Source organism: Ambystoma mexicanum, chromosome 7q (genome assembly GCF_040938575.1).
Source record: "Ambystoma mexicanum isolate Mex_15411 chromosome 7q, UKY_AmexF1_1, whole genome shotgun sequence".
NCBI classification, from domain to species: domain Eukaryota; kingdom Metazoa; phylum Chordata; class Amphibia; order Caudata; family Ambystomatidae; genus Ambystoma; species Ambystoma mexicanum.
In genome coordinates, this window is record NC_090941.1 from 788,421,751 (window position 1) to 788,449,379 (window position 27,629).

General features: G+C 43.7%; 1 protein-coding gene across 3 annotated transcripts in view; it reads right to left on the reverse strand.

The window, feature by feature from the left end:
- DYNC2H1 (dynein cytoplasmic 2 heavy chain 1) overlaps positions 1–27,629 on the reverse strand; it is a 3,314,293-nt gene that overhangs the window by 1,646,635 nt on the left and 1,640,029 nt on the right. For 2 of the 3 annotated variants that reach the window (XM_069639012.1, XM_069639011.1), the window contains exons 46-47: positions 20,375–20,477; positions 9,452–9,619 (exon numbers count right to left, since the gene is read on the reverse strand). In XM_069639012.1, coding sequence (XP_069495113.1) covers positions 9,452–9,619; positions 20,375–20,477 — 271 coding nt within the window. The remainder of the gene's footprint in view (positions 1–9,451; positions 9,620–20,374; positions 20,478–27,629) is intronic. The other variant, XM_069639013.1, reaches the window with a different exon arrangement.

Consider the following 27,629-nt stretch of genomic DNA (forward strand, 5'->3'; position numbering starts at 1 on the left):
ACGAGCAGTACAGAGAGCCCCGGGCCACAGGAAGCCTCGACACAACCACCTATGATAAGAAACCCTACACGGCCAAATGAGTTTGATCAAAATAACTTCCAGGAGAACAACGACAAAAAATTGACAAAAATATCTCCATTGATCTACACTCCAATACTTATGCGTAGATTAAGCGGAACTCAACAGCCTTCATCTGCTCAACAGAAAATAACAACCATCATGTCCACAGTAACGATATCACTGGCACCGTTCAGCAAGTTGTATGAGAGCATCAATGACACGCTTCGAGATCAGGTGTCCATGCTGGCATCGATGCAGTCAAAATTGCAATATCTGGAAGGCTATATTATGGGGTCCCAGGGATCTGAGGCTGACAGGAGAGCTTGTTGGACAAGGCCGGCTCAGTCCGGCCCCCCTCACCATCTTCCTGAACCACACTCACCTGATGCAGAAGGTGCCAACCGACGGACGCAACATACCAATGTCCCTTCGGTAGTCCTGTCTGCTACCATTCACGAGGCACCCAGAACGACATTTCGCCATGATAGGGTTCATGGTACTTCAGTACGCAAACAAGTGGACGAGCCTCTAGATGCCATCATTGCTATATTAGAGGAGGAAGAAGAGCTGCCAGCGTCCAGCCAGAGTGTGGTCACAGAAGCTGCTGGGAAACAAGTACCTAACCCCTTCTCCTACACAAAGTCTGTAGAAGGTAAGAAGAGACCAAACAAAGGGCACGAGACAAACCCCAGGATCTTCACATATGGCATATTCAGTCAGCAAAAGTCGATAATCAATCGAAATCCTAAGAGGGATCACAATACGCCACAAGTTACACCTGGCTTGCAAGTCCAGAAGAGGCAGCCTAGGGCTGCTGCTAGGAGAGAAGGCCCCCCGTCTAAATCCAAGGAAATACCCAGCACGTATCAGAACCGTGCTATGGAAAAACGTAGCAACAGTACGAAAAAAATTGTTCCTGTTCTTGTCGTAGAGGAGCAGTCAGACTGGAGCATCCTGACAATTGATGAGATCGGGTTTGAAAATAACCCAAAAAAATCATCGAAGAGAAAAGCGAATGAAGTGACCAAAGGAACCCCAAATAACGAACCACCAAACAAAGTGCAAATCTACGATTTCTCTGCCTCACCATCAAAGACCCCAGAGAAAATCCAAAAACTTCAAAAAGTGGAGTTTGCTGATACTATAAAATCAAGGTCAAACGCCCCTGACAAAAAAAGACCTGATTCGATGCGTAGAGCAAGTACAAACATCTGGAGCAGTAATAAACCCCCGAACGTCCCTGCCCTCTCCCGGAAACCGGGGGATAAAGTCGACCAGAAAAAAATTGCAAAGCCTATCAAGGAAACAGGCCAAAAGATCTCAGATTCATACTCTCAACATATCTCTTGGGAGAACAAGAAGAGAAAAGATGATAGAAGATCTGAACCAGAAATTGCCCAAAAACAGGAATCGAAGCAAATTGTGAGTGACTGCACTCTAAGGTTGAAAAATATCAACTCAAAACGGGACGGCCTGATTATGAACAGAACCACTATCATCAAAATTTTAACTCAAATTCCAAGCCCAAGACATATTGAAAACAAGGATCTTTGGATGGTGGAACCAAGTACGTCAGGCAGAACTGACTACTCCTACATACACCTTAACTCTGAAGCTACCATGATACATTTACTAAAAGAATCCGAAAATCTGTTGGCAGTGGGATTTGAATTAACGGAAATCAGACGCTCAAATAAACAAGCGGACACAGTTAAAAGAACCGATTGAGAAATAAGCAATCGAAAGGATTCTTCGACGACGACCAGGGATCACCGTACCCGCTACATTAGCAGGATGACTCATGCTCGCCCGTCGCAGAACGTTCAATCAGCAAAAAAACTAAGAACCCACAGATCTAACCAGGTGGAAAGAGAAACATCCGAGAAAAATCTCCACACAGAAAGCAATCGGGAACAGAATTTTGCTCGGAGCAAAAGGTCCCAACACATCTCACGAAGCGATCAAGTACTAAGCAGCTACGGAACACCAGGGGCAAACCAAATTGACCCCTGGTCTTGGCCTAAAACTGACAGCAATCCTAGGCAAAAGTATTAGCAACGATTATCGGAAAAGAAGAACAAACAACGGCCACGTCAGGGAAAGGCCACCGACAATAAAACATCCCCACTGAAACTACTAAAATTAGGTTGTTGGAATACGAGGGGATTTGCGCATCTCACCAAAGAAACCGATGTCAACTTGGGCAACTTCGATGTTCTTTTGCTTACAGGAGACCTGGCTGACCACCAAACCCCAACTGGACGGATATGAAATAATCTTTACGAGCGCCAAGAAAGGAGTAACAGGACGTCCCTCAGCCGGTCTCATAACTGCGATTAGAGCCGGATCAGGCGTGGACGTTTCCGAAACCCTCCCGTCACTGCACTGGATCCAGGTCTCAATACTCACAAGAAAGCCTTCGCCCAGCAAACTAAAAGAGAGTACAGTTCTCTTAATAAATGTTTATTGGAACCCCTGAGACGACAACGAACGAGGATTTCACTAATGAACTCCAAAATCTTCTGGATGAAGCACAGAAAAAAATCTCGGACTACAGCATTATCATAAATGGTGATTTCAACGCCATATGTGAAGGGATCGGTAATCGCTCGAAGTTGCCAAACCAAAAGTCCCCAGCATGGGAAAGAGGAAAACTCCTCGACAAGATAATGTCTGATAGGGACATGCACAACCTCCACTAGCACCGTTCAAAACCAAACCTTCTGATTCCATCGTGGCAAAGAGGCGACCAAAAAGGGACGATAGATCACATATTTGTCTCAAGAGACATTTTGTCGGAGATCCATTCCTTTAGAATCAGACCTACAGCCTTCAGTGATCACAACCTTCTAATTATAAAAGGCTGGCCGTCCAGAATACAAACACTCTTGTGCTCTCTGCCTCTTGAGATATCGGAGAGAGGCAAACGAGTGAAGATTTCCGAAAAAGGATTGCTGGAACTTGACACCCAATATACTCGATCCTGAAACACTACCAAGACAAATGAAAAAAGGAACGGGATAGACCTGGACTATACACCCTTACTAACCAGATTTCTGATGTCCACAGTAAAAACATCTAAACCACATTCATATAATAAAGATCTGGTAGAGAAAAGGCTGGAGCACAGAAGGCTTAAGAAACAGTATCAAAAGGTACCCACTCCTGAGAATTTGGCAAATTGGTCAAAGGCAGTGCGAGATTACAAAAGCTGGCTGCTGCACTATCGTTACAAATTACACCTGAATGACTCAGAACAAATGCTGTCCGCCATCTGTGGAAATAAGCCAAAGGAATTCTGGAACCTGATCAAGGGGACACAAAGTAACATCAACGATAATATCCAGAACAACCTGAGGGAGGCCCGTTGGATTGACAATTTTTCAAATCTATTTGCACCAATCCCGGCTGCGAATATCATTAAACCTCTTACCAGAGAAAGCTACAAAAACGACATCCCGTGGAACATCCCTGACGACAAAGAGACAATCTTAAATAAACTTAAGAAACTGAAAAACTCAAGGGCTCCTGGACCGGATGGTATCAGCAACCTGGAACTCAAAAAAACACCCTGAGTTGTGGGCCAACATCATGTGCAAACTTTTTTCAAACTGTAATCAGACTAAGGAAATTCCACCTACCTGGAAAAAAGCAAATATTGTCCCAATCTTCAAAGAAGCGCAATTGACGATCCAAACCAGTACAGGCCGATTGCCCTTTTGGACGTCATGGGGAAAGTTTTTGCGTCCTTTGTATTGGACGCTTTCCAAAGCTGGACTCGTTCTACCAATTCCATGGACCCCTTCCAGAATGGTTTCATCAGAAACTCAGGAACAACTACCAACATCTTGCTCATGAGCTCCCTGAAGGCTAAAGTTCTACAAGGTGGCCTCCCGATCTACGTTGTCTTTATTGACCTGGTCCAAGCCTTTGACCAGGTCGATAGACAGCGCCTCTGGGCGAAATTAGAATCAAAAGGATGTCCGGATTCTATCCTAGACCCCATAAAGGCTCTACATCAAGGGACCTCCATACGTGTTCGCCTTAGTGCGGACGGACGCTTGTCTGAGGAGATCGGGACAGCCCGAGGAGTTAAACAAGGTTGCCCCTTGGCTCCCTCCCTATACAACTCCTACATTGCAGATTATGGGGAATCAAGTCTAACGGTCAGGCACTTTCCACCTTCGCTGGGAGGAGAGAAGATCGACCCCTTATTATACGCCGATGACATCGTCCTGATGGATCTGACGCCCATTGGCCTTCAATGCCAATTGGACAATTTGGTGTCATACATGTCAGAAAACAACTTACGGATAAATAATGAGAAAACCAAAGTGCTCATCCTGGGCAGGCCTGCAAAGAAGAAACAAAACCCTCTTGGCACTGTGATGGCAAGAAACTGGAAACAGTACATGCTTTTAAATATCTCGGAATTACAATCAGTAATGATAGGGAGGAAAAGACCATGCAAGAAACACTCTGGTTAAAACTAAAGAACCTCACAGCGCAAGCAAAGGCTGTGGACAGGACGCATGGTTGCTTTTCAATTATCCCCATCCTGAGATTCTTCAAGTCAAAGGTGGTTCCTGCCTTGATATACGGCATGGACGCAACGCCACTGGCTCCAAACTCCATATGGGAGAAATACGAAAGCTTTTTCTGGTGAAACGTCCTAGGCTTGGCGACATCCACCCCAATATCACTAATAAGGAGAGAACTTTGCATATCATCACTGTTAGCAACAAAAATGTGAGCCACCTTGATGCTATACTGCAAAGTCATCAACAAGCCAGAAGCACAAGTGCTAGACCTCATTCGAAAGGAAATCATAGACGGTGACAACTGGATGCTCGCGAAATGGGAACAAGCCAATTTAACGATCTTGAAAGAATTGGACCTGCCGGTGGAAACACTAATCCAAAATCCCAACAGAGTGGCGAAAAAATCGTTCGAAGCAGACTGGATTCACACGCAAGAAGTGGCCAATAACTACTCTTTGACAGCCAGTTTGCCAAGTGCTCCGATGAAGCTTAACGCGGTGCGTGGTTACCTCCATACATTTCCAGACAAGAGCCTCAGTCGCACGTTCTTACCATTTAAATTAAACCAACTGAAAACCAATGAGATTCTGGCAATTCGTAAGCAAGTGCAAACAAACACATGTCGCTTTTGCAAATCACAGGAAAATATAGAAACCACAAAGCACTTGATACTAAAATGCCCTGGACGGGTGACAGAAAGACATCGCTTTCTTATGGACCCGCTGAAGCACCATTCAATTCTAGACTTGGAAAATCTTTGGTCACTGTTGACTAACGGGAGCAATAAGCGATGTGTCATAGGAGTGGCTTTGTTTCTCAAATCATTGAACTTACACTAGAAGGAGTTAGCTCCGGTGAGGTGTGTCATCAATAACTCTCAACTGTGAATCCACTGAAGCTTCCCTACTCCTCTGGTTTATTGGGACTTAGGATCAAAGACTAAGCAAAGCCAAAGCAGGGATTTGTCTTACACAAGTTTGTGGACAGGAGTTTACAAACAGCCTTCTGTTTTTGTAAAAATTGTTACACAATTAAATCAAAAAAAAAAAAAAAAATTCTGAATTGATGTATTCATATGTTTCATTATGTAGAAAAGTTTAAATACATTTGATTGATTCTAAAATTGGAATGACCTGTAGGTAGAATGACAACGAATTTCAAAGCAGTGAAGACTGCCAAGCTGTTTTGAATCAAAATACATTGTTATCTGAAATAATTATTAATGTACAACAGGAACAGTTTTCTATATCTGGGAAGCCACTAATTGCCAGTCATTTACAAATCATGTTGAAGGTTCTGAGCTGAAAGATGCCCAAGTCTTATGTCCAAATCCATTCAGTTTCTTGGATTCCATTTTGGATGGAATAAACCAAAACTGTTTGACTTTGCTCTAGCAATGAACAATTGCACCAAGAAACTCTCAAACCTTAGGTGAGGTATTGGGGGAAAAAAAGTGGTCTGCTAATGTTAATTTGTTTTCACCACATGTGCACTTTCTTTTACATTTCTGGCCCAGTGATGTTAAGTGGCCACTGTCATGACAAAGTCATCTGAGAGAGTTGTACATGGAAAAGCGTTAAAAAAACACCTTTTGGTCCCATGTGGAAAGGATTACTCTCTTTAATGAGAGTCCCAAGAGTGGGCTATGGTATATATATATATGACTCAGCAAGGTGGGGTGGAATCTCAGGGACACTCATCACATTATGCAGTAACCCCCTTAATTTTGGATTGAGTTCTTGGGCAAATCTGTGGTGAACAGAAATAAATATCTCGCACAGAAACTCGACATAGTATTCCACAATAGCCAACTTGCAGGTAGCTATTCCTCGGCTTTGCGGTGGCTGTATACATCTTCAAAATCCAGTCCACACTTGATATTTGTAAAGATGATTGGTCTGCTGGAGGAAATTATCCATTACAAATGAAATGATGTATCTGTTGCAATGGAGTTAAACATGTGCCAGTGATATGAGGTTCATTCATAAGATGATATACAGACTGCAACGGTGATAATCATCAACACCTTGTATCAATCAACTGGTAAAAACATCTATTAACAGCTTTCAATGGCATCCCGTTGAGAAAAAAATCTTGAGTTATAATGGGCCCATTACTGATCTCTGGAACCCAATGTTCTTTGGCACATTTGACTTAAAATCAACCAATGCGCATCACATATTTTTAACATTAAGGTAGATTATTCCCTTCCGAATTGATCTTCAATAGGGTCTCTCTAAACCTAGCATGCTTCTGCAAAGTTAGAATCCCAAATGTTTTTGAACTTCTATGTTTCAATATTGTGACATGAACTCTCCATGGAAAATTCATGCAAATTCTCAAAAGGACAGGGTAGCATACAATGTAGGTGGGTCAAGATGGATCATGAAAAGGTTCCAAATAATCCATTACGACAATGCCTGATACATCTGTGCCTGATAACACTTTCTTCACATAAAGACATGTAACTGTTCCTTCCCTATACTTAAGGTAATTGGAGAGGCATAATAGATTCTAAAAGGTGACTGCTAATGCGCCTCATTTATCTGTTTTTATGCATTACTGTGTATACATAGCCAGTGATACACAGCCACGAAGAAAATTGCTTCAGGAAAAATAAACAACTCGACAACAATCTACAGAACTAGAACAGTGTTGTTTACAGTGTGACATCTTTTGCATAGTTGTATGTAATATGAAACAACATGGTGCAACAACATACAAACGGCCATGCTAGAAAAAATAAACATCCTCAACGCCCTGCCTGAAGCCAACATGCCTCAGCCCCTCACCCAGACAACAGAGTATCTAAATCCTTCTTCAGACAAGTTACGGAAACAGAAGTCCTAGCCATCATGAAACACATTAAACCATCCTCCTGCAAGGGGGATATCGGCTCTGTGGCACTCAAAGACCGCGCAGAACCACTAGCCCCATTTGTCACAGCCTTCATCAATGCATCACTCCCCTCGGGCATCGTCCTCCCATCCCTCAAAGAATCTTGGGTTTGCCCGCTTCTAAAAAAATAAAAAAACCTCGCTCGATCCTGACATACCAAACAACTATAGACCCATAACCACCATCCCTTTCTTGCTTAAGATATTAGAAAAGGCGTCATACCTCCAGATACAACAATTCCTGGAAGACAACATCATCCTGGGCAAGAGGCAAAATTCAGATAGAGCAAACCATGAATAAAGGGAAACCAGCACTACTCCTGCTCCTTGATCTGTCTGCAGCCTTCGATCTTGTAGATCACAGGACTCTATGCAGACACCTCAAGGATGCAGCCCATTTTTCCCAGCAAGCTACCTCCTGGATCACCGCCTTCCTGGGAGGAAGACTAATGAGAGTGTTCTCTGACCAGGCATGTGCAACCCCCATCCCCATCCACTGCAGAGTCTCTCAGGGATCCTGCACCTCGCCCACCCTCTACAACATTTTTACTCTCCCACTTTCAACGACCTTGACGATTACGGCATAGCATATACTAACTACGCTGATGATACGCAAGTCCTACTCCCGCTCACAGGCTCTTACAACAAGATGTAGCCACACTCAACAAGACCTATGCCCTCATCCAGGTCTGGATGGTGGATAATGGTCTATGTCTCAATGGAGACAAGACCGAAATACTACGGGTAGGTCCCAAACAAGTCCTAAACAAACTGGATAGTAAATGCACATCATTGAACATTGACAATACAACGATCACCACCCCAGCAGCAGCCAAAACTCTAGGAGTATACAAAAACTGCCTGTCCACAGCCAGAGCTACAGTGGGTGCAAGACTGGACCACTGCAACGTCCTGTTCCTAGGCACATCATCCAAGAGCATGAAGAAACTCCAAACCACACAAATGAATGCCCTCAAAGCAGCCCTCAGCATCCCCAAGAGGGAGCACATATCCCAAGCCAGGCGGGACGCCAACTGGCTCCCAGTTAAAGAGTGCATTCTCTTTAAAACCCTCTCCATCACACACTCCTGCTTATCAAACACAGCACCTCCCTACCTTTCAGAAACCATTCACTGTGCCACATCAGAAAGACCCAAGCGGGCCCAGCACTGCAACCAGCTGGCAGTCCCAACCTTTAAAAGAGCCAAAGCAAAAGGCTCAAACTTTGCCATCCAAGCACTGAAAAACTGGAACGCGCTACCAACCCCACTCAGGAAAGAGACCTCCCTCACAGTGTTCTGCAAGGCACTGAAAACTCAACTGTTCCACTAGCCACTGTCACATGTGCGCACCTTTTTCTTAAAGGTGAGAACCGAATGTTTTGCCATTACCAATGTATCTCACCCGGTATGAATGAGAAGACACTCTGTAAACTGTTTGTCAACTGTTGTTCGCTTAAGCAAGTATCCTGTAACAGCGCTAAACTGTTTGTCAACTGTTGTTCGCTTAAGCAAGTATCCTGTAACAGCGCCACAATGCCCAAGGGCCGCTGTGTGCTTTATAAATTCTAATAAATAAATTAATGAAACCTTAAGGTGTGAATGGTAAAATAGGCCCTGGAATATTCACATCCGAATGATCATTTCAAAGGGACCCACCCATTGACAGCTTTGCCTCCCCATTAATCAAACCTAGGTCACAGACTATACTTTTCCACAATAAAACACTATGAGATACATTCTCAAGATAAAAAGAATTAAACAATCATATGAATAAACATGTTCTATGAAGTCTTGCCCGTGTAAATAGAACATAGCTAAGCCCACATAAGTATGCAGACAAAGGGCTCTCTGACAGTGGTGTAGTTTATAATGATATTACCACAATAGCAATTATTTATTGAAAATTAATTTCAAGAGCACTTTGATAAAAGGCTTTGTGCATATACTTCACCTGCAATGTTATCAAGAACATCTGAACCCCAGTCGCCTTGCAAAACAGACATCAAAATATTATCAAACACATTCAGCTCCTTGGTTCCCACAATTCTGTCCCGAAACAAACGTCGTGCTTCATATGCAACAATTTCCAGAACGTAATCTAGAGTGTGTGTTGATGAGCCTGAAAAAAAAGTGTCACATAATCAACCTATTACTATGCAAATTAAATAACTTTTAGATTTATTTACATACAGCAATGTCATATATGTGTTACATACCAAAGATGACAGCACCGCACAGGAATGATGGAGAGGAGAAAAATCAAACATTGGTTACAATTACAAACAATTACAACCACAGAAAATGTAAGACATACGTAGCACACAGGTATATAGGGGCACAAATCACTTAACAAACCAATGACAAATTAAGAAATTCTAAACATAAATGCAGTGGGCCATGGTTCATTTGGTAGCTTTGATTATATTTTATTTAACAAGAAAAGAGGTACCAGATGAAATATTTCCACTGAGAAAATAAAAATAAAAACTCGGACAACATTAAACAATGAGGTTGTTGGAATAGTGTAATGGGTGTGCAATGTACAACATAACTAACACAGAGAAACGGATAGGATAGTCTCTTATTCAGCAGAGAAAACAGTGTCAGCAAGTTGGTAATAAAGACATACCAAAGGAGGCAATTGAAAAGGATTACATAGCTTATTCTTCATCAACAAGATATGTTTTTTTCACATTAACATCTTTGTTTTTTTAATATTCCTCAACAGAACCGTTTAATAGTCACTTAAAACGTCTGTTTCACCTCCCACGATTTCAACCTTTGGACCTTGAAAAGCGCTGTAAGACTCTTCTGGGTAGGGCCAATGCTGAACAGAAATTCTAATAAATTGGCCACAAAAAAAAAATCAAACTATATAAAATATCAAAATTAAATGTTTCAATTAATGTTGAGTAGGATGGAAGAGTTCAGCGGAACAAGAGTATCAGACAAACGAGTGGATGCACAAAGCTACACCTATTATAGAAAATTGTATAATGTTGCATTGCATCAGGCGGGACATGCCAAGAAGGAGGAAAGAGGACTTTAGAGTATGTTATCTTAATCTATCCAAATTGCATATGCATGAAGGGTGGTTTCCACTATTCGCAATACCATGCTAGGGATGGTGGTTAATGAGGTCCATTGCTACTATTTGAATGAATGCTACGTCAAAGTTGGCACTTGCTCGGTTACGACTCTCCACACAGTAATGCTTACTAAGAATAGAATCTGTTAACCTAACGGCAGCCTAACAGATTTAAATAGCAAGGCTAATATAGGTAAGCAATCCTTTGCACCAGGAAATTCTTGGACGCTGTTAGAGTCTGTGTGTAAGTAAACAAATGCACAGGAACTTCTGAAATCACAATTCCTTGCTACCCATCAGGAAATGCGCCTGGTCAAGTAGGTAGGGAAATATTGTACTTGTCCCCTTACATCAGTGAGGATAAATATTGTGCTCTATATGCTTCTAAAAATTAGGTAAATCGATATGAGACATGCTCAAATAATCTAAAACTATCTCCAACAAGTACTTGGCTAAGGTGGCTTGAACGGAAAGTGTCAGGAACAAATAAACCTGAAATATTAGAGAAAAGCATTTGAGTGATGCAGCTTCCAATTGGAAGCCATAAAAAGCAATATCAACTGGCAAAATACCATAGACATTGGTACACAAATCTGTAAAAGAAGAAAGTGTGAATACACGTATGGCTCCACATGTTTTTACTAATATTTTCTTTATTGCAGAAAGTTTTTTTGAATTCTTACCGATTTTCAATTCAGTTCAGCAGTAAAATAATGGGGCAAGCCCCCCAATTCAACAGTCTCCCGTTAAACTGCAACCTTCTATACCCTAAAAAACATTTTCCTGTTTCCAAAACTTGCTATCTACACATTTATTTCAACTGCCCTGGGTGCTGCATGTATGATGTTGTGCTGCCACTAAAACTAAACTAAAAATGTTGATGAAAGAGAATAACAAAAAGAGAAATGCTGGGTGTGTGTTTGCTCTTTAATGCAATGTGTTGTCAAATATCAACAGTGCTTTTATAATATAAACAGGTATTCAATATAATAGCAGCAAATTCTCTTTCCACAATGGAAGACCTGTGCCCCCCTACCCCCATAGAAGGATTATCCAACTTGAATCAAAACAGGTAGTAAAATGTGATCAGTTTTTTTCTTGGATGCCAAATTTATAAATGTTAACACAGATTTCTTAACAAGCAGATTTGGAGGTGGTATTTTGGTGCATTATTGTATAAAATTGTCTTTTAAAGATCTATATTTCCACAAAACTAGCAGTTATCTTTTAAGCAGGCATTTCAACTTAATAGTATGACATTCTGTAAACCGAAGAAAACATATTCTCTAAAAGATAAGATCTCTATGAACCCTTTGGTTCTATATTTAAAAAAAGATATCAGCAAATAACAAAGACTAAGTTATACTTTTTGAAGTATATGGGTCTACCTGATAATGCTGATAATGCAGCTCGTAATTTAAGCTGCTGCCACCATTCCATTGTTTAGTATTTTTGTTTAACAGAGCTGTATACCCCCTTAAATCGAACACTCAATATGATTATGATTGGTTATTTAGCCGCTTGTTTTGTTCCTCTCCCTCCTTCTCCTCCCTTCTCACTGACCTCGTTTATCTCTCCGGCTCTACAGAAATGTCTCCAGGCCTAGTACGGTAGTCGCCTGTCTGTTCCTATTTCCTTCCTATCTGTGCACTTGCACTATCTGAAATGTTGCTAGTCCGAGTATGATAGTTGATTTCACCTTCTTGTTGTTCATGAACTATAAGAATGTTTTGTATTTTCCCTTGTTCCATCCCTTTTCGTGAAGCACTTTGAGTTACATTGTGTATAGGCGCTATATAAATAAACAATCATATCATATGATACCAACCTCTTACCCCCTCCTATAATGGGGGGAGGAGTAAGAGAATGTTAGCTGCAGGGTTTTCACTGGCAACATCAATATCCTGGCAGAGTAATCTGGAACGAGGTACATGGTAAATAACTGGAACAAACAATGTTGACATTTTAAAGAAAACAAAGCAGACAAAGGCCCTTATTACAAGTTTGCTGGTATCCCGGCAGCAATTCCGGCGGGATACCGGCAAACTGCCCCTACTGTTACGGCACCTGATGTCCCGGTATTACCAAAATAGTCAGGTGCCGGCAACGGCAGTAAATCCCTATTCGATGTAGTCTCATTGGACTCCATGGAGGTTATTGCTGTAATTACGGGCACCGGCAATACCAGTAATTCCGCCATTTATTTGCCAGTAGGGGCCTGAACAAGGTAAATCAGTGCCCCCACCAGCAAACTTGTGTTTTGCCTGTCTGGTAAAAAAAAATTGCTGGTGCTGGAATTTAGCAATTTTTCAAGACTGGCAAAATTGTAATGACCCACAAAGACTGTTAGAAATGGGGGGAGCAGGTGCTCCAAGATGGCCACCGTATAGAAATGAGTTGCAGATGTTGGCTCTGTCCGAATTATAGCCGCCAAGACGAGAAACAGAGCCTGTGGTGGTCCTCCAGATCTATAATGACCAGGAAGAAGGTCTGCAGTAACACCTTTCCTCATCTCTAATGTGTGTCGGCAGAGGACTGGATGCAGCAGGAGTGAGACAAATACGAGCCCCGCCCTAACTACCTCGGCAACCAGGTGACCTGCGGAGGAAGCCCTTTCATACGGGCCATCTTTTTTAAAAAATATTTTATTTTAAAAAGACATCTAGGGCCGTGAGTGGCCGGGGGATTAAACACGTGATGAGCTGCAGAGGATTGGTTCTAATCAGAACATGCCCGATCACATGCAGCAGGAGTTACTGCATTGCTGCAGTGGGCTGCAATCCTCTAGAAGCACAACCACAAAGTTGAAATATCCTGCCCAGAAGCCGGGAAAACTGAAGTGGCCATAGAACTGTGGAGTGAGTAGTGTATCTCCATTCCCCGGACAGACAAAGGTACTCCCAAATACTATGGCGCAATCACGGGGCAACCAACAGAGTCAGAGGAGTCATCGAAGGGGAATGAGACAGTTGGCTACACAAGAGAGATACAAAATTTGCGGAAAATCCTACTCATGCCGCAATTTGTTGGCCCCTGGTGTCCCCCTTGCGAGTTCCGCTTCTAATCCTAGCTGGCACCGCAGCAGCCGGGGGGCAGCCAAACTAAGCCCATCGAATACACAGGTACAAGCACAGAGGTGAGAGCCCGAAAGGGTCAGATGAAAAACAGGCTGTGGGAAAGAGATATCCGGCATCACAACTACAGGAAGCAGTTCCCAGCTGTAAGAATCCGAAAGAGATAATCTCAGGCTCTGAAACAGGTACACTTTCCCCTGCATTTTGCGGTTTTGCACCCGCAACATTTTAAAAGCGATTGACCAATACTTGGGGATCTAGATAATGTACAGCTCCTCACGAGGGCCACAAATAAATAAAGACCGCAGATTTGCCCAAGGGGAAAGTACTTCTCAGCAGGCACAAGACTGGGTAAATACTTTGGAAGTCATCGCATATTTTCAAAGGGCTAACTGTTTGGACTCCTGCACTCACCCACAGAGACTAGTTAAAAATGCAGCGTATTAGAGGGTGGTCCCTCTTCACAGTAAGTAATATATCCATACCTACCCCACAGTAAAAGTCCCATGGCTGGCACAAGGAAGAAGCTCACTCAGCTGGGTCAAACGGATTCTCAGCAAAAACAACCCTAATCCCTGGACAAGCTTTGGGGAAAAAACAAAAGCCTGACAGGGCCTACAGTAACACCCAAACCCCAGGAGCAGTAGGAAACACTACTGGGAACTGCGGATATGGTGGTATCCAAGGATGATTTTTTGAAAAGTTTTCAGGAATTTCCGGACGAATTTGCCTCCTCATTTCAACAACTGTTTTCTAAATCTCTACTCTATCAGAAAGGGTAGACTCCAATGAGTGTGCAATTCAGGAACCGACTGAGGTGAGCAGGCAATCCGACATTGCCTTAGAAGAATTGGCTCGAATGACACAACCTGGAATTGCAGTATGAAGACCTCGAGAATCGTTCAAGGCGCTCCAACATTCGTATAAAGAATCTTCCTGAAACAGTGATCGACATGGATTTGAAAGAAACAGTGACTTGTATATTCGCAGACATTATAACAGAAAATGACCCCACAAACATTCTCCTAGACAGGGTTCACAGAACAGGACCCAAGAGCTCAGAACCAGGTACCCATCCCCATGACGTACTGGCAGCCTGCACACAATACCCACAAAAAGAGCAAATATTAAGGGAGGCGCGAACGGCAGCTACAAACACACACAACGGGACTGAGATTTAACTGTACCAAGACCTTTCAGGTTGACTCTACAAAAACGCAGAGACATGTATGCATTGGTAAAGACCCTTCAAACACTCAGGTGACATCAGAGCAACAGATGGCGAGCTTTAAGGTAGGAGAATGGACTTCCACTTTGAGGAAATGAAGGATGTATGCTCGGATGTAACAAGTTTAAGGTGTAAAGCTAATACAGAATAACATTGAAATGCTTATCTTGGAATGTGAGGGGCCTTAAAACCCCTGAAAAGCGCAGGAAAGTTGAGCCCTTCTTGAAGCGTCACCAACCTGACTTGGTGGCACTCGAAGCAACTCGTATCCGGAAGGTGGATGTTAGGCAGAATTATATGCAGTACCCTTTGGGAACACTAGACACAATTAAGACTACAAGTGACAGTACAATTTCACCTTTGGTACAAGCAAGTTCAAAATCACAATCATAAATACACCACACCACTTCCCTTAAATTCCAGCCAAGTTAAGCTCACAAAATGAAGTGGGAGCAAAATGCCACTCCAGCAATTTAAAAGGGAGGGAAAGACAAAGTTATTAGAAATTAGGCAAAACCAACAAGTACGTACTCAGGGCAATTGAACAAGAGAGACTACAGTGAGGAGATCAACTAGACAAGGCTTAGGGCCAAAGTCAATGGGTCAAAAGTCTTTTGCTCAAGATCACACAGTTCAAGGTAGTTTGCGGTAAAGTTCGTGGCACAGATTCCGGACGAGGTTGGTTGGTAGAAAAGTTAGTTCAAAGAGAAGAGCAGGACAAGCCCTCAGATTGGAGAAAGATTTCAAACACTTTCACTGCGGCTGGCCGCAACGGACAACCGGATTTGCACAGCACCTTAAAACGGAGAGGGAGCTGTAGCTGAGGCGGGCGTTCCTGGTGGTTCCTGCAGGCTCACGGTTCCTGAAGCGATTGTCGGACTGACACGAAGTAGGAAGACTGGAGGGTCCTGCGCCACCCAGGGAAGAAACCAGCAGCAGAGCAAAACAACGAATAAAAGGTGCGCTCCTTAAAACCCAAGCAGGGTTCGACCTTCCTGGCTATCTGGCCCACTGTAGCTCTTAAAAGCGAATTCGACCAGAGGAGGGGTCCTGGCTTGTAGTTTGGGCGAACTGGTTGGTCCCACCAGCTCAAGGGAAGAAGTTTCCTGGAGGATGTTCTCTGTCGTCGGATTCTCGCGATTCGAACTAGCAGCAGGGCTTCACCGGGCAGTTCAGTCGTGGTAGGGGTACTCTTCTTCCAGTTCCTCGTTGGTTCTTTTCATTCTGGAGGCGACTCTGCTCTTCCAGTCCCAGAGACCTGCTTTTTATGCAGTTTTCCCCCATTCATATAGCCTGGCTGTCAATCACACAGCAGGGTGGCTGGCCTGGCAAGGCCAGTCCCCTTAGCCAATCAGACAAGAGTGCAACTTGGGTTATCAAGGGAACCCATGGCAGGGGTCCGAAGATCCCTCCCTCACATCCTGCCTACCTAGACTATCAGGCGCCTTAAGGAGGGCTTCTGTGCAGAAGCCCGCAAAAGGATAGCGAACAAAGGAGTCATCCCTGGTTTGGCGTGCAGAGAAAAACACAAGAAAGACTTTAACAAAAAGAAATGCCGAATAAACCCAGCCGGAACCAAAATAAAATGTATTTGGTCAAGCGGGTTTATGTTCGAGGCCAATATAATAGCCTGAACCAATACCACGTTTATATAATATAATTGCAGTAGAAAAGTTAGGGTAGATACCACTGCCACCAGCCAAGTCTTAATGTTGAGGGAGTGAAACAAGGCTCCAAGAGGTACAGACAAAAAGGGATAAGAGTTTAACCCTTTCCAATGCTCCATGTAAGGTGTACTGGGTCTGTGTACTGGAGTGTACTGGGTCTGTGGTTTAAAGTGACTATATAAAGTTAATGGCAACTTTACCTGTTTCTGGGGGACAGTAGTCAGCCCCAGAAAAATGGAGTCAGTGGGAAGTCTCAAAGACAACCCTGTGTCACTGCACAGAAGGTGCTGTGTAACACACACAAAAAGTGGTGCACATGGAGTAGGTGAGGCTTCAGTGCCCAAGATCACACAAAGTTGAAATACACATAGCAAAACACAGGTAAGAGTGGGAAAAAAAGGCTTACCAGGTGAACAAATTAATCCTAGAAATCCAGCAAAGCTGCTGAGGGACTCAGTAGGTAAGGGAAATCAACCATTTATGAGAATTCTCCCTAACAGCAGACACGGGCAAACTTCACCTATGGCAATACCAGATTATTTTACAGGTGACAGCTGAAAGTAAAGTTGCAGGGGTGCTTATAGCCATAAAGCAAGGATCGGAGATCCAGGTTGTTCGTACGAAGTTACATAAAGAGGGCAGATTTGTATTTGTGATATTAATATTGAAGGCAGTGAAAATGATGGTAGCCTCAATATATGCTCCTAATGCAGGCCAGCATAGCTTCCTGAAGCATATTGCGGTGCAGCTAGAAACATTAGCGGAATGTGAATTATTGATATTGGGAGATTTTAATCTAGCTTGGGATCCAGATCAAGATCGCAGTAGGTTAACAAGTTATGTCACACCTTCCCCTTCGGTAGCCTTGAAAAAGAAATTTGCAGACCTATCCATAGTAGATGCTTGGCTTACTTTAAAGGGGGAAAAAAAGGGATATACGTTCTATTCATATGTACATCGCTCATTTTCCCGCATAAATTACACATGGATTTCCACTCCACTCCTTGGTTTGATCAAGGAAATTATGACTCATAACAATTACCCTTTCAGATCATGCCCCTATAACTCTAGATTTTAAAAATCTGAGATCGACAAATAGACTCAGGTCATGGAAAGTTCTGCTAACACTGCCACACAATCAGGTGATACAGGAAGAAACGGCAGGACAAATAAGGGAATTCTTTGAGCTAAACCAGGAGGGCGAAAGTTCAATGAGTATCATCTGGGATGACGTTAAGGCCACACAGAGGGTTCCTTATAGCAGCAGAGGCCAGGAGACATTAGCAGAGTATAGCCTTAGAACTCGAACTGCAGGGGGAATTATCGGAAATCTTAAAGAAAATGGAGACGCACCCGGGCCCTCGGGTAGAAAAGGAGTTCAGGACAGTTGCAGGCAAATTAAACCAAGAAAGCAGAAAAAGCCCTATAAAATATATTATAAATATATAAAAGTCAATAAAATGGATCGCCTATTAGCAAGTAAACTCCGTCAGAAAGCAGCATCAAGGATCATTCAACAGATAAACCTGCCCTCTGGGGAGCTTACTTCAGACCTACAATTATTCTCCAACAATTTCACTCCTCCTATTCTAATTTGTATGAATCAGAAACTCCTGATACACTTTTGCAAAAAGAATATTTATATATATTAATATTTCCTCAACTGACGTTGACAGATAGTCACTGAAAACACCTATTACTCAGGCCAAAGTACTTCGTGTTATCCAGGACCAACCAATGAACAAAGCACAAGGCCCAGACAGCTACCCCGCTCGGTTTTATAAACTATTTAGCAGCATATTATCCCCAATATTGACAAAACTATATAACTCATTTATAAATACAGGCCCGATCACTCAATCCATGGACGAGGCGAAGATAGTTCTCTTCCCAAAACCTGGTAAAGATTTAACTAGCTGTGGATCATTCCGCCCACTAGCTTTAATAAACCTTGATGCAAAAATCTTTACCAAAGCACTAGCTAATCGCCTAGATCTTATGCCTTCCATAATTCATCCAGACCAAACAGGTTTTATAAAACATCGGCAGACGCACGACAATATCAGAAGAGTGTACCATATTTTCACAGACTACATACAGCTGTGTACCGCTGACATCGGTCACACCATTTGCCAGCTGCGATTCCCGGTCTTATGTTACTTTCATCTGAGGCTTGCGGGTCTGGTTTGAAAAGGGGAAGGGCAACTCCCTCCTTGACATCCTTTCAGGTCTCGGTGCCTTTCTCCTCCGTTTGAACTGCCGTCCTGGAATGGCAGCTTCCTTGTGCGTTTGGCCTTGCTCGGAGTGTGCTCTTGTGCTCCGCCTTTTATCGCTATAGGGAAGGGCTAGGATAGTCGGGTGTGTGTAGCTGTCGGCAAATGCCCGACCCTGCCTGACCCTTGTGTTGGGACATGTCAGGTTAATGGCTCAGGTATTAGTCCGTTATCGTTCACGCTGTGAGAAAGTGTTCGTTTTGCAAAAAGGGAGGGGGCAGAGTTTCTAAGTATCCTACTAGGCAGGCTGGGGAAAAGGTGTCATAAGGAAGGGGATACTGCATCTCACCCTTCAGTGTCCTACTTCCACTCCCCAAAGACCACCCATCCAGGTGATCCTCCTGCACTGGTACATCCCCAGGAACTGGATCCAATAGCGATGGCCATGTCCTAGCCACCTGGATGACAGATCCCCGGGGACTAGCGAGTGAGACACCTTCAGATTTCTCACAGGAGGTATCATTTAATTCCAAATTTCAGCAGATATATTTAAAAATATTGCATCACCTGCATTATACACATACAGTGCGTCGTAATTCTAGTGGTGTTAATGGCTACTTCCATAGGCACACACCCCCTGAAGCTGACCACTTTCAAATGTTCTTGTCCTGCCCTAAATTAGAGACATACTGGTCTATGATCTGTGCCGAGCTGTCTGAAATGGTAGGAACTGTGTGGTACCTGTTGACCAATGTTGATGTTTTCTAGGTTGCTACGATAAGATGGAAAGGGTAAAACGCAGATTTTTGAACATTGCCTTCCTCCAAGCGCTCCAAGCACTGGCTATAAGACCTAAGCAATTAAGCTAGGGTTTTTGTAACTGGATGCTATGCTATTGTCTATCCCTGGGAAAGTTTTTCCTAAGTATGTTAGGTCAGTCGAATTGTATTTTATTTATTGAACATTTATAAGGTGCCTATACAACAAGTTGTGTTTCAAGGCGCCACAAGATAAAGGTGGTGGGGGGACTGTACTGAGGCACTAAAATCTGACATGACAAGAGTTTAAATAAAGCTTTCATTTAAAAAAAAAAAAAGAAAAAGGAGGGTGAGGGGCTTACGGGTCATCAGGTGCAGTTGGAGGGATCTTGGTAGTAGTGGTTTTGTCCTTCTTTGAAGTGTTATGGTTCTTTTATTGTACTAGAGTCAAACACCCAGCTATGTAGGTCAATAACAAAAAAAGATGGTTTCAAGAAATGGATCCGCTCCAAACATGATGGTAGCCTAAATAGTTCAACTGATGTTAGATTCCTCTCTTGGCTGATGATATACTATGAAAATATACTTAGAAATGCAATTCTTTGTGAATAGTTTCCTAAACATAATACAATGAAAAACATTGGTATACAATAGAAACATCAAGGGTTTCTGTGAATTCATTTTTCACGAAGGTGCACATAACCATTTTAAGAGTTATTTTTGTTACAAAGTGGGTTTATGGTACTATTAAGTGATCTAAAGACATTTCTCCAATACCTTAAGAAATGACCGAGGAAGGTGTTCCATTCATTCTTACTGCTTAAAAATGGCACACAGATGACTTACCACCAGTTAAATCATATCTGAATAGCCCAAGGACCCACTGGGTCAGAATGCAAGGCGTGAAGAGATAATGGCTGTAATCATCCACAGTGAATTTTGCTCGGACCTACATCAACAGAAAAAAACATGTAAGCCTAATGGCCGGACATGTAACCATTAAAAACCTTTGTCATAAGGTAAACAATCGTATTAGATTTAGGAAATGTTGGTAAAAAAATAAGACATTTTTAATGTTTATTTAAGCATTTTAGAAATACAATGAATTGATATAAATGGTTACAATAACATTATATTAAAAACAAACTCATAACAAGGAAGTGAAATAGAATGTAGCATTCCATTTGAACATTCATCTTGAAGTGGAAATCACATTTTAAAAATTGATAAATACAATCAAATAAGTGACAGGGCGAGAGACATGACCGAAACAATAAAAGTGGAGAGACAATTATAAACAGCAAACATTACAGATACTTCATGGTGGTTTGGGAACATGGAAATTAGCATGCAAAGATCAGGTGTTTAAAGGATGTGCCAGGGCCTGAACATGACCAGTAGGTATCTGATTCTGATGAGTGAGGTGACATTTTAGAAATTCTTTGAGTAAAAATAACATGTTACCTAACTTTTGGTAATCTCTTTCTTATGGATAGATACAGCATATCTCGCACATCATTTTTTAAAATCTCCTCCAGGGCAAGACTGACCTGGAAACTTTCCGCCTCCCAGTCACAGACGATGAGGAATGGTGGAGCTGCCACAAAAGAACAAATTACTTACCTGGGGGTATTATTGTTCTTTCTGGTGGATGGTTCCTCCCGCAGATGGCATCTGGGACATAGTAGACGACCTTGTGGTATCGACCTTGTGCACTGGTCAGTTTCTCGACTCTGGAAGCGACGATGCCTCCAGTACAAATAGAGCCTGCAATGCCCTGTGACCTCAATTCCACCGATTGTCCCCTTGCTCAGCGGCAGAGGGAACTGTTGTGCAAGAAAATCTGTATTTTGTTTCTCTCCCTCTATGTTATTCTATGTCAGCGCTCTCCTAGCGGGGATGGCAAAGAGGAATCTGTGGGAGGTGCCTTCCACCAGAAAGAACATGACCCAGGTATGTAATGTATTCTACTATTGGATGCCATCCTCCCCCTGATTCATCATCTTAAGATATACACCAACAGCAGTACTCAGAATAAAAGACTGCAGGATGGAAGAGAGTGATGGCTCATCCCTTAGATCAGGTAACTTTGGAGGACTGTATGGCCAAATTGGCTATCCTGGGCATTCATAGCATCTGGGAAGTAACATTTGACAAAAAATATGGCTAGAGGCCCACATAGCCCCCTCGCAAATTTCAAACACATGGACACATCCATGAAGACCTGACGCGACTGCGATCCTTCTGGTGGAATGAGTTTGTAAACCCAGAGGAACCTCTTTCTGAGATAACTTGTAGCTTTCAGAAATGCAAAGTATCGTTCACTGTTTAAATTCATCCAAAAAGCAAGCAGTCATATACTACATGATTCTGAATAAATCACGCTTTTAAGAAAATAGGAGTTCTTTTTGGATGAATTTAAACAGTGTACGAGGATAACCATAACCCTTTATGGTAAGACAATGGCTTTGTTTACCCTGCGTTACTCACAAATCCAATATTAATTAACCTATTTCGCTTTGAAAGCCTTGGGTAGAGCCTCCAGCTAATGGTGACACTGCGAGCTAGGCAACATATATCTGCAATACACCTTTGAGAGCCAGAGTGCACCCACCAGCGTTTCTATCCCACTCAGCACTTACATTTATCATCCTCATATAAATGGCTAATTTTGTCATGGCCGAGCCGATTTGGGGCTGGCATAGACAACAAACAATTTATCCTTTTTTTCTAATGTCTCTAACTCTGGAGATATAGAAACTCAGAAACATCTTAAGATCACAACAATGCAGCTTCTTCTACTCTTTGAGGGATGAGGGAGCAGATAAAAAAACTAGTAATGGATTTGTTTTGAGACAGATTAAAATCCAAAATTAGGTACAAAAGGGGTCACACTCTCAATGTTACTCTTGTTGCCCCAGAAGAGAGATAAAGGGGCTTTACTGGATGAGCTTGGAGCTCGATAACCCTCCAGGCCGAAGCTTTTTCACCACCAAGAAAATCATCTTCAAGGTCAATAATCTGAAGGAACAGGAATGCATTTGCTCGAATAGCGCAGCCACTGGGAATGCTAGTACCATATTCCGATCCCACAGCGCCTCAATGAACTGTCTTGTGGGAACATATTCACAAGACACCGGGTGAACTACACCACCACCAAAGGCATCCCAAAGTAAGAACTCTGCTTAGGTGTCCTCTTAAAAACTGAGATGGCTGCTAAATACCCTTTGACTATTCCAGTTTGCAATCAGTGTCTTGCCAAAAACACTTTCCAATAGCAATGTAGATTCCTGGGTAGCTGGCCTGCGCATGGAGAGGAGAACCTCCATGACTTCGTCAGACAGGTCCCAATCCCTATAACTCAACTTTTCAAGAGGACCACACATGGAGATTCAGAATGTTGAGGTTGGGATGAAGAGCGCCCACAAAAACAGGAAGTCAACTCTTATCGGGAGGCACTGAGGAGGGCAGATGGCACTTCCAGGAGGTCTACATACCATGTCCTCTGCGACCAATCCGTGGCAATTAGAATCATCGCAGTCTCGAACCTCCTTAGCCTCCTGAGAATGGTGGGACTGCGTATGGGAGATTGAAGTTCCACTAGAGTAGGAATGCATTCCCCAGTGCCACTCTCAGAGAAAATGTCCTGTAACAGAACTGTTTACACTTCCTGTTGGAGCTGGTAGTGAACAGATCCAACTGGTAGGTTTTCCAAAGGTTGAGGATTTCAGCTCCAGGCACAACTGTCACTCAGGGAGACTGCACTCTGCCAGTTCAGAGCATCCGCCAATACATTCCCCTTCCCAGCCAAATGGGCTGCTGACAAGGAGAACACCCACTGCAAACCATAGCTGCATCGCTTCCTTGCAAAGGAGCAGGGACCCCACAGCGTTTCTCCGTTGAGGTAGTGATTGGCCACTGTGTTTTTCATCAGTATCGTAGCATATTCAGAGCAAGTCTGATCACCATCAGCTCCAACAGATTGATGTTCAACCTGGATTCGACCAAGGATCAAATCCTGCTCACCTAGATATTCCTCAGATGCATGCCACAGTCCTTCAGGGAAGCACCTGTGATCTAAGTTTCCTCCTGCCACAGTTGCAAGAACGGTTCCCCTGCCGTGAAGTTGCCTGCCCGGGACCACCATACCAGGTCCTGTGCCACATGGGCAGAGACACATATCGGGTCTGCCATGGCCCCCCAAACCTCCAGTACTGTGAACATTGGGATATGAATGACCACTGCACAGTCCTCATTCGAGGTTGGCCTGAGGCACTAGGAAGATGCAGGAGGCCATCAAACCCATAAGGTGTAGAATTGCTAGAGCTGGCAGGAATTCTGAGTTCTGGAAACGTTGAACCATCTGCATAATTATTTCCACCCTGTACTAGAAGGGGAAAGGATCTCCCTGAGCACATCCAGCAAAGCTCAGATTAAAAGACAAGTCTGGCATGGTGTCACCAGGGACTTCCTGAAGTTGAGAGCGAACCACAAACTGTGCAGGAGGTAGCATGTGTGGTGTAGATGGGAAACAGATTGCTTTGGGGATCGGGTCCTGATGAGCCAGTCATCCAAGACATTAATTTGCCCTCTCCTGTGCTTTGCTCCGGTCACCAACATTGACTTGGTGAGCACCCTCGAGGCAGTGGTGAGCTGAGACAGGAGGCGGCAAAACTGGTAATGTGCATTGCCAATCAGAAACCACAAGAACTTTCTGTGCTTTCATGGATAAACACATGAAAGTAAGCCTCCTAGAGTTCTAGGGACACCAACCAATCTTGGTTATCTAGAACCTGAAGAATCCAAACTAACGGCACCATCTTGAACTTGTCCTTTCACAAGAATTGGTTGGGGAGCATTAAGTTCAAGATAGGATATAAACAGCCATTCTTTTTTGGCCCCAAAAAGTAAGGAGAGTACCATCCCATTCCCTGCTCCCCCTCAGTGACCAATTCTATCGCTGCAATCTGAAAAAGTATCTGAACCTCCTCCAAACATTTTGGATCTCAGGATGACACCCTCCCTTTGGGAGGACGATCTGGAGGTTTTCAGGCAAATGGAAAGCAATATATGGAATTAACCCCTTGGAGAATGCAGTATGACAAGGCCAATACTCTTGCTCTGTCAAACAGGGGTAAAAACCCATTTCAGAAGGCGGTGGGAGACTTAGGGAGAAGATCAGAGCCAGTCCTAAGCCTGAGGGTGAAGGCAGTTGAGAGGGTCCCAATTCTAGCCCCACTTCTTAGTCGCTGCATGTTTCTATACATACTGTTATCTCCCGCCTTGCCTTCAATGTCAGACTTGCCAGTGTTTGTTAATGATTTCAGATACAAAGGCCCTGTAGACCACTGGGGAACGAGGGGAGAAGAACCCAGTCTTACTTAATAGACGGTCTCGGAACACGAACATGAACACTGGCCTTCATGGGCCGCAATCTCCAGTTTGCAGCAAGCCTTTGCAGAGAAAGTGAGCAGGGCTTAGCCTGCTACTTATGACTTTCCACATTACTCACACACCCCGGGTGGGCAAGACGCAGCCAGATTGGCCAGGGAAAGAAATCCAATCTTGGCCCTGAGAGGGGAATATAAACAAGGAAGAAGAAGCAGGAAGTGTGGGTTATTCAGGTGAGGTCACAGTTGGAGGGCTATTAGGAATGATTTCTCTTTCAGCAGCTTTTCTTACCATAGTTCTAGGGACCCCCAAACATTTTGCTTTTAGTTTTTAACCTCTCCTGAATGTATACAGGGAAGTGAAGCCTTCAGCTTCCCTTCAATGGGTTGGTAAAAACCTAAATATAAGGATAGGAGCAAGCTACGACCCTCAAATAATAATAATGCAGTCGTAGTGGAGTCTTGTCAAAATTAAAGGGCCTATTCTAATAAACCTACTGCCAATCCTTACTTCTAAATACAAAATGGTGTGGGATAACAATGTACACAAAAGAAATGATACATCCGGATAGTTGAGCAGTTATCTTCCCCTTCACCACGTTGTCAGCATGGGGCAAGGTGGCATGTGTGGGCTTCCCACACACTCTAGCTTCTTGGCCACGAGGTAACGGTTCAGCACATAGGCATCAGGGTCTGTCTCTCGCAATGGCAGTCTCTTAAATGCAGCAAACAAAAACACATAAGTTCCTTTCCTTTGTTAAGGTTTCACTTTCACAAGTTCAAGACTGGTCCCCCTCGTCTGGGCTCAGAACACGGGTCCACCTCATCCAGGCTCAGACCCCTTTTCTACAATGTTCACATTTTGGTCTCCCTCATCCGGGCTCGGACCATGGATTCCCCCTCGTTCAGGCTCAGATCCCTTTTTCCACAATATTCACAACGTGGTCTCCCTCATTCAGGATCGAACCCTGGATCCCCCTCGTCCGGGCTCAGATCCGCTTTTGATACCAGAATCGAAGACTTTTGAATGTGCAATGGGTTTTGCTTAAAACTGTTGCAGGACCACATTGATTCAATTCACACAATTTACATTTCACATCGAACTTCTGCTTTAGTTTCCTTTAGTCACAATACCATACATAGACCTTCGATTGAGCACATTCACAATGCCAGACCACTGTGTCAACAGTATTGTATCTTTTTTTTAAATGTTCAAATATTCACTAGCAATTTAGCTTCACTCGCGTCTTTCATCACACGCATTTAACAATGTTCCTTCCAGCGCTCACTTTACAATGTTGCCGATTGCAACTTTGACTTCAACACAGACCGGTCTCGCCAACTTACCGGCTGTGTTGTTCTATGTTGCTTCTTTGTTCTTGGAGTCAAGGACAATTTCACAGTGTCTGCTGCTCCTCCCATCTTGGTCAGTTATGCGGGAGGACCCTCGATATTTCTGACACACAATGCAGGATTCTTTAGTCGTGTTTCCTGGTCTTATGTTTTCTGCTTTGAAAGTTTCCTGAAAGTAATGGCTTCCTGTCAACGAGGTCAAGGGTGTTGCCCCTCTCACAAACCTTTCGTGCCTGTCTGTCCTTTTCCCCTTGTTCAACTGCCAACTCGAAACTGCTGTACCTTGTGTGTTTTGCCTCGCTCAGAGTGTGCTCTCGTGCTCCGCCTTTTATCCGTGTGGGGAAGTGTAATGGAAGTCAGGTGTGAGTGATTGTGGAGGACTGCCTGACCTCACCTGACCATAGTATTGGGACAAGTCATGTACACGGCTCAGGTGTGAGTCTGTTTTCTCCCAGTGCGTGCTGTCCATGAGAAAGTGTTTGTGGAGGAAAAGGGGGAAGGGGAGATACATTTCTAAATATCCCATAGGATAGGATGAGATAAAGGTGTTACAGGGAACAGAGGGATACTGCGTCTCACCATCCGGTTCCCCTCCCCTCACACACCCGACCCCACAAGGACCCCTCACCCAGGTGATACACCCGCACTGGTCCACCCCCAGAGTCTCAACCCAAAGGCGATGGTTTGACCCTGGCCACCAGTGAGAGAGAACAGTGGGGACTAGCGGGTGAGACACCTTCGGGTTTCTCACAGACATGAGTGAAACCCACAGTGGTCCCTGATTGGACCACTGTTGGCTGGCTGAATAGTGCAGATACTTACCATTGGTGGGCTTACACTTGCTTCCAGGCAGGATTCTTGGCTCCAATGTTGATCTGAAGAAATGGCTGCAGGTGTCCTCTTATCCAAAATCCAGTGTAGAAAAACAGCTGACTGAAGATCCAAAGAAGACTCCTGAAGAGGCCCAGCATCCCTTCCTGTGTCTGGCCTGGTGAAGCCCTGTTGGACTACCTGATCTGCGAAGACCACTAGTGGTGCTTCAACCCCTGGACTGGTGGGACCAACCAGTATCAAAATGTTGATCCAGCCATACTGAGCCTTCGAAAGTGTCCCTAGACCACCCGGTGGACTGACCAGCTACCTCTGTAGAGCGGTCATTGTTCCGTGTTTACATTTGGAACTTCGGTGGGCACCAGCTTGTGGTGTTAAGTGCCTTCCTCCTGAAATTCAGCCTCACAGCTTCAAGGGATACTGCTCTGGATGGTCTTCTTCAACCCCGGCTGGAAGGAAGCCTGCCGTCGCTGGAACTCACCTCCCCCCGTCCTGTGAAGAGTCCTGAAGATGTCTGCATCAGAGCT